General features: G+C 39.2%; 1 protein-coding gene across 1 annotated transcript in view; it reads left to right on the top strand.

Annotated features, from left to right (window-relative positions):
• SYTL2 (synaptotagmin like 2) overlaps positions 1 to 16,074 on the top strand; it is a gene marked incomplete at both ends in the record, with an annotated part of 45,041 nt that extends 28,967 nt beyond the window's left edge. The window contains 12 exons of the mRNA XM_080351955.1: positions 3,478 to 3,579; positions 4,503 to 4,556; positions 5,775 to 5,822; positions 6,947 to 7,041; positions 9,372 to 9,491; positions 10,680 to 10,849; positions 11,433 to 11,535; positions 11,648 to 11,818; positions 12,804 to 12,882; positions 13,957 to 14,056; positions 14,556 to 14,761; positions 15,929 to 16,074. Coding sequence (XP_080208081.1) covers positions 3,478 to 3,579; positions 4,503 to 4,556; positions 5,775 to 5,822; positions 6,947 to 7,041; positions 9,372 to 9,491; positions 10,680 to 10,849; positions 11,433 to 11,535; positions 11,648 to 11,818; positions 12,804 to 12,882; positions 13,957 to 14,056; positions 14,556 to 14,761; positions 15,929 to 16,074 — 1,394 coding nt within the window. The remainder of the gene's footprint in view (positions 1 to 3,477; positions 3,580 to 4,502; positions 4,557 to 5,774; positions 5,823 to 6,946; positions 7,042 to 9,371; positions 9,492 to 10,679; positions 10,850 to 11,432; positions 11,536 to 11,647; positions 11,819 to 12,803; positions 12,883 to 13,956; positions 14,057 to 14,555; positions 14,762 to 15,928) is intronic.
• Positions 16,075 to 17,768: the final 1,694 nt, after the last annotated feature.

The following is a 17,768-nucleotide window of genomic DNA, read 5'->3' as shown; positions in this document are numbered from 1 at the left end:
AAAGTAATTGTTGTGTAGAATCAACACACCAAGAAGATATCGGTCATACTGAAGAGGTCAGAGAGACCACAGAAAGGTCTGTTGCCTCACCCAAGGTCAGTGGCTTGAGTTCTGCTTTAGAGAAGCTGCTCAAGGAGACCTCTGAAATGCCACCTCCTAAACCAAAGCGTGCCTTTAACACAGTACAGAGAAACGCTGAGATGGACATTAAAGGCATGACCTATAAGAATGATGGAGAGTTTCTGCAGGAAATTGGTGAGATCATAGAAAAGTCTGTTGCCCCATCCAGGGTCAGTGGCTTGAGTTCTGCTTTGGAGAAGCTGCTGAAGGAGGCCTCTGAAACACCACCTCCGAAACCAAAACGTGCCTTTAACACAGTACAGAGAAACGCTGAGACAGAAATTAAAAGCATGACCTGTGAGCACGATGGAGACTTGCCACAGGAAATTGGTGAGACCATAGAAAAGTCTGTTGCCCCATCCAGGGTCAGTGGCTTGAGTTCTGCTTTGGAGAAGCTGCTGAAGGAGGCCTCTGAAACACCACCTCCAAAACCAAAACGTGCCTTTAACACAGTACAGAGAAACGCTGAGACAGAAATTAAAAGCGTGACCTGTGAGCACGATGGAGACTTGCCACAGGAAATTGGTGAGACCATAGAAAAGTCTGTTGCCCCATCCAAGGTCAGTGGCTTGAGTTCTGCTTTGGAGAAGCTGCTGAAGGAGGCCTCTGAAATGCCACCTCCTAAACAAAAACAGGCTGACAGCACAGTGCAGAGAACTGCTGAGATGGAAATTAAAGGTATGACCTATGAGCGTGATGAAGAGTTGCTGCAGGACATCACAGAGACCATAGAAAAGTCTGTTGCCCCATCCAAGGTCAGTGGCTTGAGTTCTGCTTTGGAGAAGCTGCTGAAGGAGGTCTCTGAAATGCCACCTCCTAAACAAAAACAGGCTGACAGCACAGTGCAGAGAACTGCTGAGATGGAAATTAAAGGTATGACCTATGAGCATGATGAAGAGTTGCTGCAGGACATCACAGAGACCATAGAAAAGTCTGTTGCCCCATCCAAGGTCAGTGGCTTGAGTTCTGCTTTGGAGAAGCTGCTGAAGGAGGTCTCTGAAATGCTACCTCCTAAACAAAAACAGGCTGACAGCACAGTGCAGAGAACTGCTGAGATGGAAATTAAAGGTATGACCTATGAGCATGATGAAGAGTTGCTGCAGGACATCACAGAGACCATAGAAAAGTCTGTTGCCCCATCCAAGGTCAGTGGCTTGAGTTCTGCTTTGGAGAAGCTGCTGAAGGAGGCATCTGAAACATCACCACCTAAACCAAAACAGACTGACAGCACAGTACAGAGAACTGCTGAGATGGAAGTTAAAAGTGTGACCTGTGAACACGATGGAGACTTGCCACAGGAAATTGGTGCACACCAACAAGAGAGAGATCATCCTCAAGAAATACAAGAAACAGTAGAAAAAACTTCTGTTTCAAATATTACAAAATTCTATGAATTCAGGTGCTCTTTAGAAAATCTTATTCGAGAAGCATCTGAAATTTCATCTCCAATACCCAAAGAGTCACATAAACAAGAAAAGTTTGGGAATCTTATGTTTCCATCACAAAAAGAGACTCTACTTATGGCAATGTCACAGCCATATAACGCTTTCAGTAGCTACCATACGGAGATGAAGACAACTGACAAAGGGGGAGCTCCAGAACAAAACATCAAAACTTCAATACATGATCCTGCAGTAAGTGAAACTGAAGATTCTGATTTTCCTAAAAGATATGGAGCTATTAATAAGGTAGAAAAGAAAAACACAGCTCCAGTTGATCTCTCTCTCTTGCAAGGAGATGCCAGTACGATTGTGATCAAGCCATTCAAGATAAATGAAAAAGGAAGGAGAGATGAAAGCACATCCTTGGATGACTCTGAAAATAATTCAGAATTTAAAGCACTGTTGGAATTCAGAAGAGCGAGCACACCACTTACAGATGGGAGCAACTCCCCCCAGCCAGAAGCAGCTCAACTCTCCTTAACGTTTCAGCGTGAGGATAATGATGAAGAGGAAGGGGATGGCTCCAATTTGGGATCCAAGTTTTCAGATGAAAACTCTGATTCCCTCTCTGGAACCCGAAGTTCAATCTGTGAGCTGTTTGATTTCTAAAATTCATGGTGCTGGGTTGTTAAATATGGCTACGATTTTTTGGTAGCCAACTTAAAATATGACAACCGAAATCTGTGTGATACTTATTTTCTAATTGAATCCTTTGGATATTAGTTTGTGAAGGATGGCGAGAACCAATTAAGTCCTTTAATTGGAAAGTGTTTGACAAACACATGCTACACTTGGGTAAGCCTTTTTGGTAAGGGGAATTTAGCAGCATGAATGAATCCCATCAGTCTCCATGATTTAACCTTTTCTTCCTCCCCTATGATATTGCCTTCAAATTAATAACATTGTAACACCCCAAACTTCGTATTTATTTTAAATATTCTGGATTAAAAGAGGAAAAAAAATGGCTGACTGATTTCATTTTTTAGTTTGACCAGTTAGTCTTCAAAGTTACATTCTTGCGAGTGGAATGGCTGATTATAAAGACAATAACAATACTCTGTGCTATTTAATTTAGCGTTGCTGCCTGTTGCACTACAAGTGGCCGTATAAATGAAGTGGTCTGGTTACCAGGATTCTCATTATTTGGTTGAATGGCAGCTCTGGTCAACATACTGTGTATGACAGTCATTGAAGAGCTTAAGGCAGAGGAGATAATGTAGCCTTTTTAATTTGCTCCTGAGAGACTGGGAATGTCTGAGATTCTGAGAAATGTCTGGAGTTTCCAGCACCTGCTAACTTAAGTCTTGAGCCTATTTTGAAAGTGAGATACCAACAGAGGTCAGTGAAAACTCAAGACAAATGAGGGAAAAATGAAACCTAATTTGTTTTTACCCATAATGACAGTGTTGCTGCCTATAAGGCCTGGTTGCTCTGCTGATGGTGACGAGAGTCTAAAGTGGTTGTTGCTCAAGTGTTGAAACAAAGTGAATTTCACTGGGGAGAAAATACAGTGGACAAATTTACGCAGAAAGAAAAACCAAAGCTATTACCTGGTTTATGCTGGTTCATAACAAGATGGTTACAAAATGGTCTGAGTTTATCCCATGTTGTTCTTGGACAATTAAGACAATTAATACTTGCCCCAAGTTGCCTTATTAGTCACTACAGACAGCGATACCTACACAGGGGAAATCAACCAACCCACCTCTCTCTGCTGATGGGTGAGAGAGTTAAAGAGAGTGAATGGGTACTTAAAATTAGACACATATTTTGTTTATTTTGTATTTTTGTTGAATGTTCACTGTCTTTGTTAAAGGTCAAAATAGATTCTCATGAGAAATCGGTATTTGGTTTCTTAGTGACTTAAAACGGCATGTCTATGTGTGCAGTGTTCACGTGTTTTGTCTTGTAACAGGTTCAGAAGAAGAATTAAACCCTGTTTTGATGGCTTTGAAAAGGAGTGCAGATAGGAAAATGCCTTCCAAAAGTCTAGAGGACATTCCATCAGCCACCTCAAGTGAGCACAAAGCTTGTGTGTGTCTCCCATGACCCCCAGTTTGGCCTAACACGCTGTGCTTCCATACAGCTTTGCCAAATAGCTTTTTTGTCTTTGCTTCTTTATAAGCAGTGTGGAGTTTGTACTGTCAAACTGAATTCTTTCCTCATACGGTTTAGTTTGCAGTTCTTTGTGTTGATTTTCAAACAACATGGGTCTATGAAGCAGACATCTTCCAAAAATGCACTGTGGTAATCAGTGATGAACTGTTTCTTGGATAGTTTTTCATAGAGAAAGTATTGGCAACTACCCAAACCAGTAATGAGCAACAACTGACAGTGGAAGTACAAAAAATTCCTATTAGTTTAATAGTGTTTCACCTGTGTACTCTAGCAGTTAATATACCAAACCAACTGTAAGAGAATACAGTGAGACACCATTATGCTTGGAATTCATTCTTGACTTCCCTCTGTAGCCTCATAGATTATTATTATTATTTTTAATGATTATTCCTGTCTCCACCCAGTCCCTCACTGTTTTCCCGCTTATCTCATGGCTAATGGGGAAGACATAAACTGACCTTGTGTTGATAGCAGTGTGGAGGTGTAGATTTTGAAATATGTTGGCTGTAGTTGGCAAATTACTCTTCTAATACAACCGGTGCTATCGCTTGCTTCAGACTAGTTCTAGGTTTTAGGCTTGTACTAACACTGCAACAGCGCAGCGATAGAAACTGTGTCAACACCAGACTGCTGCTGGCATGTAGGCTTCAAGTAGTGTGTCAAGTACAAAGCATCTCTTGAATTTAACCATTCCCGTGGCTCTGCTGGTTTGTTTGGGGTTTTTTGTCCTCATTACTCTTAATTCTGTGATTACCATTGCCATCCGTTTTATCATACCGAACAGCTACATTTCTAACTGTGTGTTACTTTTTTCCTGCACAGATAAAGGAAAAGTAAATAATCCAAAGGAAGAATTAGCTCTTAGTGCTGAAGATGGTAAATATCTTTTGTGTCTCCATGGAAGCTCATTGTTTTTTTCAATAGTCTCTGTTTGCTCACGAAGGAGTATTGAAACCAAGAATTATATTGTGCTTTTAGACTTGATTAATTTCAGCATCACTGAAATGCTTTTGCAGAATTTTATGTTGTTTTATTCTTAAGGAATATATTCATGTTATGTCCTGCTATATCTGTAGAAACTCTGTGCCACCTACCAGTGTGTTATTTTGGCCTTTGGTCATTCAGCCTGTGAAACAGTTACCAAAATAACTGAGAGCTTTGAACATTAGCTCAGTTGAAAAAGTTGACCTAAGGAGATACTGAATTTATTTGTTCATCTGTTTCATTATAAGATGCAAAATGACACTGTTCAGAATACACCAGTTGAACAGGGGCAACTCTTACAAGCCCTGTCTCCACTCAGCAAAGCAGCAGATGAACTGCTAGATCAGTTACTGCTGATATATCGTCAACACATTAGTGCATTACACATGCCTTGCTGTTAAATTTTTCTCCGTGCCTTTAGAAATCCCAAAACTAAGCAAAATAAAAGCATACCTGTTCCAAGAACATGTCAAGATGAACGCAATAGAAAACCATCAAATAACATTGAATATGGTGGAATATAACACACAATTCTTTCTTCACTGCATTGAGGCACTGCAGTTTTTAAAAATAACTGTGCACGGTTGCAGTTATTGTCATGTTTTAGGTGCTTAAAAGTATTTTGCATACTAGTGGCCTATAGTATAAATAGGATGATCATAGCATAATAGGATGCACGCAATGTCCAGTAAATTAACAAGGCTCAAGTATGGTGCTGCACTTTGCTTTCAAATGGAGACCTCTGAAAGCGTGATGTATTTTAGATATGGAATGTGTAGACACTTATCTGAAAAGGGTGGTGGTTTTTTGAGTTACATTTATTAACAGTGAAGTTTGGAGAAATGCCAAAGAGTCAAACTGATAGCTGTACAGACAGAATAAGGCAAGTTCTCTTGAAAATACTATTCATGATTTTTGCTTTGCTTAGCTTGTATACTCATGTTACCTTTGTTATGATCCAGCTCCTCAAAGGAGGGCAGTGATGCAAAACATAGAAACATATGGGGCCTGGGGAAGTCAAAAACTTCCCACATATAACATATATTATTGCTAATTATAACATTGCAAAGCTGTTTGTGCTACTGAATGACTCTTGTCAATACTGAGCAGGTCCGAAACCTGATCAGCATCAAGAGAGGAGTATAAATGCAGCAGGAAGTGAGTAACAGAATTCTTCCAGCAGACCATGGAGAGTCTTCTCCACTGATATTTAAACTAATGTATTTAAACCCCTTCTTTATTTAACAACTAACAAGTGACACATCTGGACTAGATACTTGCTCAATGAGGAAACTGCATCTACCTTCATACTGACAATAACTCAAATGTTGAGAACTTTTTGAGCTTCAACAGTAAAAGCTGAACTTGCACCTTGTAAACAATCCCATTGTGTGCGCAGTGTTTCTTTTTACGCAGTAGCTACGTGCCCCTCCGCCTGTTTGATGCTAAATAATTCTCTTTCATATGATATTCAGCGTTGGTGCATTTCACAGTGTGTATCCAATCCAAAGATACAGAGCTTTAGTGCATTATTAAATATAAGTGGGGTTAGAGAATGGAAAATTCTGAGAATTGAGGGCTTACTGCAAACTGGATTTTTGCAAGGCTAGCTTGTGCAAGTAGGTTTTGTGCAGTGAAAGAACATGGAAGTGAAGTTCAGTGGAGCTATATAAAAATTGAAGAGATATGCTGCAAAAAACTGCATAATTAATGAGATATGAATCTTAGAAATAACCAGGAATACTTAGAACTTCCTTGTTCATGTCTAAAAATTGCTTGATTTACACAAATGTTCTTATTGTCATTAATTTGAGTAAATAAAAGAACAGAGCTTGGCTTCTTATCAAGAACTCAAATGACTTACCAAGAACTCTAATGTCAGTGACGATATGGTTAGTGCGTGGGTTGATTTATCCTTGTTCTAGGAAGAAAATCTGAATGGTAAACTGAAGATATTTTCTTTATCACATTTGATCAGAATTTACTTGCAGCACCCAGGCTTGTACATCTTGTCAAGCAATGTAAATGTTTCTGCTCCAGCCAGGCAAAGTTCTTTGGTCGGCATTATAGATGTCAAAGTAGATCGTCCTTCCTAATGAAAACTTCTCTGAGTCCTAGTTGAGGGGGAGAGAAGGGGGAATCTTGCATCCAAGTTGTAAACTGGTTGTGCATGTGCATGTGTTTCATCTGAAGCTGTTTGTTTCTAACCACGTCCTCTACGGAATCTCACTGTTTCGATGCGCATACTTATTTTTGAAACCTTTTGAATTGCTGCTCTTCAGTTTCCACAGTGCCTTCACAGCCCGAGCAGCTGTTTTCCAACCCTGAAAAACTCAAAGGACTGAGCAAGTCGGTACCATCGTTCCTACAGGAAGAGGCAAGTTCCATCTCTGAAATACTGTAACTAAAACTTTTGATTACTTTTGATTTTGCATTTGCCCAGCAGTGCTTTCCAGGGTCTGCCAAGTCAGTTCACTATTGGACCACGACATGGAGCTCAGCTTGTGCTGTAACAATCAGCAGATGATCCCAAACCTGTGGCTAATTAACCTTTCAAAAGCTTTAGGCCAGTAACTAGGGGTTTATTCTTACTGTACAGCTCAACATACAGAGCATGTGTTATCTAGGAGATGGAAGCACGGTGAATGCTCGCCGTCATTCCCAAAGGCAATCTCTGTCCTTAAACTAACAGGTCATTTGTTATCTTCAGCCAATTAAAAAGCTTATTCCCGGGGGTTCTGAATGAAACAATCTGACGAATGCTGGAAAGCCAAAGGACTATATGTGATCAGTCCGGTCACGGTAGAAAGTGTTTAGGGATGGTTCATATTTATATTCTAAGAAATTGTCAGCACCTAAATCTGTTCATTCTCCCCCCACAAATTTATATTTAAAATTATGGTTAGTTCAATACTGCCTTGAGTTATCAAGCTCACAGAATGTATATCTATAAAAACAGTATGTATGTATATCATGTGCTGGTTCTGCCCTGGAGTTTGTCATCATTGACATACCATCTGGCCAATACAAAGCACAAAATTAATGAACAGATAACATAAATCTGGTAGAAATAACAGGCTAGAAATAAGCATTGTAGACACTATGTAGTCATGGTGGTATTAATACTCATTTCTATGTGTTAGCTCAGTGCTGGAATTATTTTTAAAATAATGAATTCTGATAATAACATACTTTATAATTAAAGAAGAAATACGAAGAAATCTATATCTTAGCGTATCTGTGTCTTTTCCTTCTGCTTTAAAGAGATAACAGGCTAAAAAAATTAAGGCTTCTCTACTTGTGAATAGTAACAGTATTCTTATTTAACATTTGGAATTAACTTCAAAAAACCAACAAACGAAACCCCACAAAAACCAAACCAACACATGTAGTGTGTTCTGGAGGCACGCAGTCACCTCTCTGCTTAATCCTTGTCTCTCAACTTCCAGACATTCCACAAAGCTTCCTGAGAAGAGCTCTGACTGTTCCTATCCAGGGAGCAAGCTCTGTGTAGATTAAGGAGAGGGTTGAAAGCAGAACTGGGTTCAATCCTATGTCTCTCCTGCTGACATGTTGTGTGGAGAGCAGCAAAAATGGTCTTAGGGAGCTTTATCTCCTTCCTCTACAAGAGGGCTGGGGATATTCCTGTCTTTCAAAGAGTCCATGTAGCAGGACTGATTATCACACTACTTAACAGCTACTTCACTCCCTAGATTTAGTTTGGACAGTCCCAAATATCTCTCTCCCAAATAGTTTTTCTCTCAAGGAGTCTTGCCCCGGGTAGGGTGGACATTAGTCAGCCCCTACCTTTGGCTCTGAACTGGAGAACAATCCCAGCAGTGCAAACATGGCCAGAGAAGTTACAATCAATAAATCTCTATAAAGACTTCTTCAAAATGCTTATATGCTCGATATTTATTTCTATAAAGATTCATTTTCTTAATGTGTGTAGAAACTGCTGTTTACTGGTTTTGCATCTGTTAATAGCAGATCTTTGACAGCAGTTCAATACTGTAGAAAGGAAGGGGGAAGCTGTGTGAATTGTTCATGGTGGAACACACCAGGGAGGTGATGGTTTCTCTGACAGCTTTGCAGAAGAAGATGCCAAAGCACACGTGGGAAATAAAGCATCGATTCTTTAGTACAGGGGAGACAGAATGGGGCTGTAACCACATAACCTGATAATGACCAAGTAAACCAAAACTGCTTTTGCTCTTGCAAGAAAGGTGTTTTGCAAAAGCCCTTCACCTCATCCAGTGCTGTTCTGCTGGGCATGTTACCATCCAGCTAATTGCCTTGAAGAGAGAGGCTACGGAATTGATGGTATTTGCTATGTGACAGAAAGGGACTGGTAAAACACCTGAGCACTATCACTTGCATAAGCTAATGCAGGAGAGAGTGAAGTAGAGAAGTTGAGTTTAATTGCCCCAATAAAGCTAACTTGGTACTTTTTTGTCACATTGCTGGTTGCATTGCTGCTTTAAAAAAGTTTCAGTGTAGGTTTTCTATCAGAAAAATTCGCTTACAACTTTTTTTTTAAGTTCATGGCCTAATTTAAGAAATATTAATTACTCATATTGTACTACAAGGAGATTTAAATTCAGGTATTCACTGAGTCCCAATCTGCATTAAAATTGTTTGTTGTTTTTTAATGTTCCTCGTGACTGTAAAGAACCTACACAGATGTTTTCTGTGATGTTTTTGTAGAGCGATGACAGAGAGACAGATACAGCATCAGAAAGCAGTTCTTCCCTCCGCAGGATCAAGAAGAGTCCCAGCTCTCTAACCAATCTTAGCGGCTCTTCTGGCATGGCCTCCTTGTCCTCTGTATGTAAACCACAGCCTTGTTTTAATGGCACTTTGCTTTTGCTAATCTCTTCGGTATTGTTTCAATATACATCTTATCTTTCCTCCCTTGGCATCTCTGTCTCCTCCTTTCCCTCTCTGTTATGTGAACCTTTGCATGGAATTGCCTAACAAAAAAAAAAAAATCAAATAAAACTGGTTTTACTTTCCTTATTTTCTAAGAATATGTTGGAGCCTGTTCAGGACTCCACTGTGCAGCATTCTCTACAAACACTGAACAGAGAGATGTTTTTTACCCTAGCAGCCCACATTTGTAGCTGAAAGTAGGGATTGATTTATATAGAGCAAATATTTAGAAAAGGAGAAGGGGGGTGGGGGAGAAATAAGTGAAAGAAAGAGACAGTATTTGTATTCTTTGCAGAGAGAGTGGTCAGGCATTGGAATGGCTGCCCAGGGAGGTGCTGGACTCACCGTGCCTGGAGGTTTTTAAACTGAGACTGGACATGGCACTTAGTGCCATGATCTAGTCAATGCACTGGAGTTGGACCAAGGGTTGGACTTGATGATCTCTGAGGTCTTTTCCAACCCAGTCGATTCTGTGATTCTGTATGTGAGGTGCATAATTAAGTCAGTGAACTAGCTAACCAAGACTCATTAATTTATGCAGACTTACTGGGAAGCGAATTTTGGGGAAAGGTATTGAGATTTAAAAAAAATGTGTACATCCTTCTCTTTCTACCTGCGATGGGTTTGATTTTCAAGTCTGTTTTGTTTAGGCACCTAATTCAACCACAGACTTTATCAGTGATTTTTTTACTGGTATTTTCAGAAGGCGTGTTCTCCTAAACTCTTAGGCTCCGCTTTCTGCAAGGAAGATCAGCTGAAGAGATATAGAATTTCAAACATCTGATTACAGGCAATATCTGGATCTACAGCATCCTGTCACTTCATTTCTTCCATCTCAATGCAATAAAAACATCCCAGTTTTTTGTAGAAAACTTGGCCTAACACCTTTGATTTATGAAGAGCTTTATTTTGTTAATCTGCTCGCTGAGAACCTTGTTTAATAATAACAAAATGCGATGGACATTACATCTAAAAGGACACAGTTGATTTTCTTTTTAGTTGTCTGAATTCTAAACATAACTTTTACCCTAATCTGGTGAAATGCAAAAATCACAACAATTTTTCTCTTATTGTGTGATACAGGTGAGTGGAAGCCTAATGAGCATCTATAGTGCAGACTTCGGCAATGTCGATGTGAAGGGGAACATTCAGTTTGCTATTGATTATGTAGAACAGCTGAACGAGCTCCATGTTTTTATTTGCCAATGTAGAGACTTGGCAGTGGCAGATGTAAAGCGACAGCGTTCAGACCCGTAAGTACAGAGATTATATTTATTTCCTAATGGAAGCTTTATTTTTAATGTGAAAATGAAAAGTGATGGTTTTTTCTGATCTCTATAACCTGTTGGAGTAAACAACCCAATAAATAAATGAAGAGGCTATAACATGCTTTACGTGGTTTTCCACTCTGAACTGGATGTAGAATTGCCACTGTAAATTGGTCTGTATATTAACATGGGAGGCTCAAACTTTTAAGAATATGAAATTCTCTTTTAGAATTCAACTTTTGAGATGGTAAATCCTGCTTTGATAAGGTTTCAATAGGATTAGAGCCTATAAATATGATATCTAGGCATACTATAGTTAAATATTCTGTATTTGTATGTGTTGAGGAGACACTTTGACAGATTTCACCCCAGTAGAAGGAGGTTAATGTCCCACTTTGGGAACTATTATTATACTTTAACATTACTGTTCTTAAATATAACGAGCTGAAAAACATAATGGCTAGTTAAGTGGATTTCTTTTATTTTATAAGCAAATACTTGTGTATTTTGTAAGGGAAGGTGGAAGGAGTGTTTCCTTGCTCTTCTTACCAGCCTGTTTAAATTTTAGGTATGTAAAGACCTACCTGCTTCCAGAGAAATACAAGCTGGGCAAACGGAAGACCTCTGTGAAAAAGAAAACTTTTAATCCAGTCTATAATGAAATACTGCGGGTATTTATGAAACTATTTCCAGATGTGAAATACTGCACACATGAAGTATAAGGAACCATAACTTTTAGGGTTGTTGTAACTGTTTTTTCTCCTCATTTTTTCCTCCTGGCAGTATAAAATTGAGAAGAGTCTCCTAAAGAACCAAAGCCTTAATATCTCTGTCTGGCACAACGACACCTTTGGGAGGAACAGCTTCCTTGGTGAAGTGGAGCTGGATTTAGGAACCTGGGACTGGAGTGATAAATCCAACAAGCAGATCAACTGGTTTCCGCTCAAACCAAGGGTAAGTTGCCAAGGGTGGATTAGCTGGTTTGTATTTTCTGCTGTGTAAGTGTAAATCCAAGTCATTTACTTAGGCCTAGTCTTGTGCGTTCTGTGGTTTTTGTGTTGGTTATAATCATAAATACCTCTTTAGTGGTAAAGAGAACAAACAGTTCTGAGGCTTCTATTAGTCTAGTAAGTAGCTCGCTGTTATAGTAGGGAAAACTTGCTCATAGTCCAAAGAACAGGAATTTCAAGGTATTTTTTCACTCACGTCATCTTGCTGCAACAGATACCTGAAGGCAATTGTTCCCTCAATATGATGTAAACCTACTGAGAATATGGAGTAAGTGCAGCAACATTTTAATATCAGATGTAAAGATGACTTCGGTGTTTGAATGCCTCTTGTTAATGGGCTTAAACCAAAATCTAGTTCATTCCAAAATGAGCTCATTCCAAAGTTTTATAATTTGTAAAACAAAACCAGAATACCATGGTAGGATAATGCAACTGATTTAAAAACTGGTCTGCATAGATAAATGTAACCAAATGCTAACAGGTGCCAGGTTCCATCTATAGACGGACCATGACTCTCTATGAAGAAGCGAAATATTCTTGTGCCTTTTTGCAAGATGAATGTTGTTGAGGCTGATTTTTGATGAAAACATTCCACCAGAAAAGAGTTTATTATTTCTGTTGCACAAAGAGTAAGTTTCCTGTTTGAAAGAGCCTGTGTTCTAGTTTTAAGTAAGTGGAAAAGATGCCCCCTCAAAGCATTTTAGCCTCTCCTGGGTCTTATTTTCTGCTTCTGGAAGAGCTTTATATCTGAGGTGCTGTCAAGTGGTTAAACTTGCCCTAAAATCTCTCATGCCCTGTAAAGTGAGGGAAGTCTAATGGATAAGGAAACAAGAAGTTGCTTCATGTAGCAGTGGAAAACTTTGCATTGTAAAACTCTGTGCATGAACTGCAAGGTTTGAGGGTTTTCTTTTTCCCTTCTTAAATTTTAGACTTCAACAATGGCTCCTGAGCTAGAAAACAAAGGGGAAATGAAACTTGCTCTCCAGTATGTCCCACATCCTGTTGGAGGTATGCATTGCTGCTTTGCTTTGGTTTGCTTTCTTGTTTTTTTAAGATCCCTTTACAGATATATAAAGGGTGAGTGTCGGGAGGATGGAGCCAGGCTCTTCTTGGTGACAAGCAATGATAGGACAAGGGGTAATGGGTACAAACTGGAACACAAAAGGTTCCACTTAATATGATAAGGAACTTCTTCTCAGTGAGGGTGACAGACACTGGAACAGGCTGCCCAGGGGAGTTGTGGAGTCTCCTATTCTGCAGACATTCAAACCCACCTGGACACCTTCCTATGTAACCTCATCTGGGTGTTCCTGCTCCATGGGGGGATTGGACTGGATGATCTTTCGAGGTCCCTTCCAATCCCTGACATTCTGTGATTCTGTGATCTCTTGTTGTTTTTAATGTTACTGCAGAAGAAATGACCTCATTCTTATAATCTTGGATTTGTAATGCAGTCTGCATGTGTAACAAAATTCTGTTTTCTCACTAACATTTTTAGGGATTATAAATCTTCAGGCAGGTACTGTGATATGCTATATAGACAATGTCAACACACTAAATTCAAGCAAAGTAGAAAATAGCAATAAGTATTTAGAATGCAGCAATTTATAGCAGTATGATCTGTTGGTTTAATCTTGTCTGGCAACTGATAACTGGCTGCTCTGACAGTGAAGACAGGTCAGGTCTTCAATCCAGTCAGTTAATAAGAATCAAACATGTTAAGAGGACAAAAGAGCTTATTTGAAGGTATAAGCAGCAATAAATGCAAACATCATACAGACTGAAGAGAAGCTGATCTCTTTATCTAGGAGGCTTGGAAAGAAAAGACCAGTAGCACCTATTTGTTTAGCTGTAGCAGAACAAAAGTCACTGCAGGAATCCAGACATGATGTGATCTTGCAGTACTTTGATAGGATAAAAATTTCAGCATCAAGAGGGATGTCGACTTAAGATGTGAAATAATGAGAGTCTAGGCTGAATATCACCTCTGGAAATGGGCAAGAACTGCTGCGTCATAGAAATTACCTTTGGGGAGGGATCTACAAGGCTTAATTAGAGGTATTGTTTCATTTATTTTTACAGGAAAGAAGGTTTCATCTACTGGTGAGGTCCACATCTGGGTAAAGGAATGTCGTGACCTTCCCCTCCTGAGAGGCAACAGGCTCAACTCTTTTGTTAAGTGGTAAGAACTGTGGTTGAAGTCATCACATATGGTGGCCTTAAAATGCTACTGGCTGCAAGAGCGTGGTTTAGCTTAGCAAATCGTGGGAGGAGACAGAAGTGAGAAGCATAGTTGTATTTCTTCCTTCTTCCTTTCCACAAAAACACTAAAAATGTAAAGAGACGAGACTAACAAGATGGTTGGGAAAACTCTGCCAGCAACAAAAAGGTTTCAATGTCATTAATGACAATACAGCAAATAAACTTTTGTGCCTCGTCCCCACCTGACTTCGCCTTCCCTTCCATCCTCTGAAGCACAAGGCTGGGTACACACTGCCAGTATTTCTTGGGACTGAGAATATGACCTTTTGAATTAGTCTCTGTGATGCTAAAGCATCACATCTTCAGTCACGTTCTAACATGGAAAGGATGATGTAATCAGTAGTTTTTTGTCTATTCAGTATGTTTAATGCAGGTGACGCTGTGCTAGTGGAAACTGACAAAGCTTTCTCTTTCTGAAGTACCATTCTTCCAGATACGAGCAGAAAAAGTCGCCAGAAAACAAGAACAGTGGCAAAAACCACAAACCCGGTATTCAACCACACCATGGTCTACGATGGCTTTAGACCAGAAGATCTGAGAGAAGCCTGCATAGAACTCACAGTCTGGGACCACAACAAACTGGCCAACCACTTTCTGGGAGGTCTCAGGATAGGCCTTGGAACAGGTACTGGATAATTAACACACTAATCCTTAATTTACAAAATACAGTGTTTTCTTTTTTCCCCCCTCTTCCTTTCCGTTTCTTCTCTTTCTCTAAAGATCACTGAACAGCCTTTCAGTTATTCATTTACTGAAGAGTTTTATTCAGTAACTTACCTATTCTTCAGCACAGATCTTGCCACGTAAATAACAATAGTGTTATGTGGGTTAGGATGACTGACAAGGCGAAATATTGGAAATAAACCCTTGTCTGCCCATACATTATATCTGCTATTGTTTCAAGTACAAGAATATGCTATTCCTGTACCCAAAATCTTAATAACAACTTACAGTCTTACACATGCAAAAACTAGGTGCATGGTGTAAAGATGGCATTGGGTGGAAATAAAAGGATAGATCAGGAACACATGGTAAGATTTGAAGACACTGGATAGGAAAACTTAAAAATGCAAACAAGTTATTAGCATAAAGGCAATATAAGATGTGCAGATAGAAGAACTGTATGTTTTCCTTATCATTATATTTGTCCCTTTCATTGTCCTCTCTGGTCTGAGGGGAATCATAGAATCATTTCAGTTGGAAGAGACCCTCAGGATCATCAAGTCCAACCATAACCTAAACTAACTTTACCACTAAACCATGTCCCGAAGAACCTAATCTAAGTGTCTTTTAAACATCTTCAGGGATGGTGACTCTATTCCTGGAAGATGTTTGGAGTCTTTTCAAATAAATACAAGAAAAAAATTACTTTTTCCAAATAACTTGTTGCAGGGTTCACCAAAATAATCTAAAATACAAATTAGGATAGTAAATCTCTGTTTGAATTTTAGAGTACCCAAAGTTGTATTTCAGTACAAAATCAGTGTCCTATTTTATTCTTAAACCCTCTCGTCTGTTAATCACCTGTACATCTTTCTCCTTGGGACTGTGACAAAAAGGATAACAAGGAAAAAAAGCGCAGAGAAAGATGACAAAGCTTCCATGTGAAACTGTCCATAATTATATTTGAGAGAATCGTTCAAGTGTAAAAATGTAGAACTGGATCTTCAAAGCATTAGGTCAGCCACCTGAGGAGGTGAAGCTGGTTTAGAAGACAGGCAAATGTGGTTGTCTGCTCTCAACTCTGCAGCATATCAAGTGATTGTTTCTCTTAAAACTGACATTTTTCTAGGTAGAAGCTATGGAACTACAGTAGACTGGATGGATTCTACTTCTGATGAAACTGCCCTTTGGGAGAAGATGATGAACTCACCAAACACATGGATAGAAGACACACTACCTCTCAGGATGCTAATGGTTGCAAAATTGACTAAATAAGGTGGCTTTTAAACTGCTAGTGTCAAAAAGAAACCTTGGGAATGAAATTAAAGGTGTGGGGGTGAAACTTGGAAGATGAACACAGTAGCTTTTTGTACAGTCTCTGCTTCATTGCTGTTCTGGTTTTGTGCTGTCAAGTGTCACTTTGTATTTCAAATTAAACTTCTGCCTGCAGATTATTATGTAAATTTAAGGATTATTTTATGCTTACTCACTGAAAAAGACTTCAAGAAAGGAGGCACTTACAGAACTCAGTGGCAGAGGTAGCTGTGACACCTGGATGCTTGTGTTGCTGAACTGAAGTCTTGCTGATGCCTTAAATAATCTAAATTACCAGGAAAAAAATAAAATCAACTCTTTCTGTACACTTCTAGGATTTCACATGAAGTGTTATTAATAAGGTTGCATTTTGTTCATACTCATTAATACATGTCTGTATCCTTGTTAGGCCACGTCAGATCTCTCCAGTGAGGAAGATGAATATGAAGATTATTTTTTTTAAGTTCCTTTATCTGTAGTTCTACATTTCTAGGATATGAAAGTCACTTCTATGATGAATGCAGCATTCAAGAACTGGTACTGTCGGTGTTGTATTCTGCGAGGGGCAGAGGACTCTTAGTTCCAATGTACTATAAAGAATCAGGGTTATCAAAAGTTTACTTATAAGCATTAATAGTCTTGCTAGTACACAAACCTTACTCTTAAATGCTGAAATGCTGGAGGCCTAGAGGTCAAACTTTTAACTTTTTTTATTCAAATGCTACCCTAAAGGATCTAAACCTGCCGATTTTAGAGATGGCAAATACGTTGTTTGGGTATTTATTCTGTAAAGTGTACTCACCTGTATCTATTAGCTTGGTTTATCTGCAAAAAGTAATTTATCTGTGATTCAGCGCCACCGTTAGGAGAACGCTGGGATTCTGGCCTTGGTTTAGCTTTGCAGCACAGGAAACAGGACTGGAATGTGGCACTTGCAGAAATGCACGCTGCTACAGAAAGATAAATGCATAAAATACAAAATGTATTACTTTTTTTTTAATAAAAGCATTCTATTAAAGCTAAATAGGAATTCAGTGTTTATTAAAACCCAGTGGTTTGTCATCTATATAACAAAATGCAGACAGAAAACATTTCTGAAAATCAGTGCACATGTATTTGCTCCAACTGTGTAGGTCTAAAAGCTGGGGAAATCTTGCACCTCAGGTAGAATAAAGAGGAGAAGGGGGCTCTTCACAGCTCCAACTAAGTTGTTTCACTTAAGCACAAAAATTTAAATACTACTTGGTATTTATTCCACACTATGAATGGAAAAAGGAATGGACGGTGCTATTCAACCTGCTGGGGAAGCCGCTTTTTCTCTAACCACCCAGGCAGTCTGTAGAGTTCACAAAAGCCAAAAGGAGTTGTCGGTCAGGATATCTTATTGCTTTGGGTGTTCTGGATGTGACTGGCAGCTGGTACAGATTCTGCTTTGCCAGATACATACAGAACATTGTTCTTGTATGACTAGGGAACAACGTGCATACTACACTTCAGAACAAGGGATTTGTAGTTAAATGGCAGAGTATTCTTAAATAGCCACTCCTAAAAGGGTTTGCAGGCAAGTGTCATCTAATCTGCTGTGTTCTATGCTGTGTCAAATTTTGGTAGTTAAACTTGCCTACCATCAAAATATTTGGTTTGTGACAATGTCG

This window comes from Nesoenas mayeri (assembly GCF_963082525.1).
Source record: "Nesoenas mayeri genome assembly, chromosome: 1".
NCBI lineage: Eukaryota > Metazoa > Chordata > Aves > Columbiformes > Columbidae > Nesoenas > Nesoenas mayeri.
The sequence above is the reverse complement of the archived record's forward strand: the minus strand, read 5'-3'. Positions and strand labels throughout refer to the sequence as shown.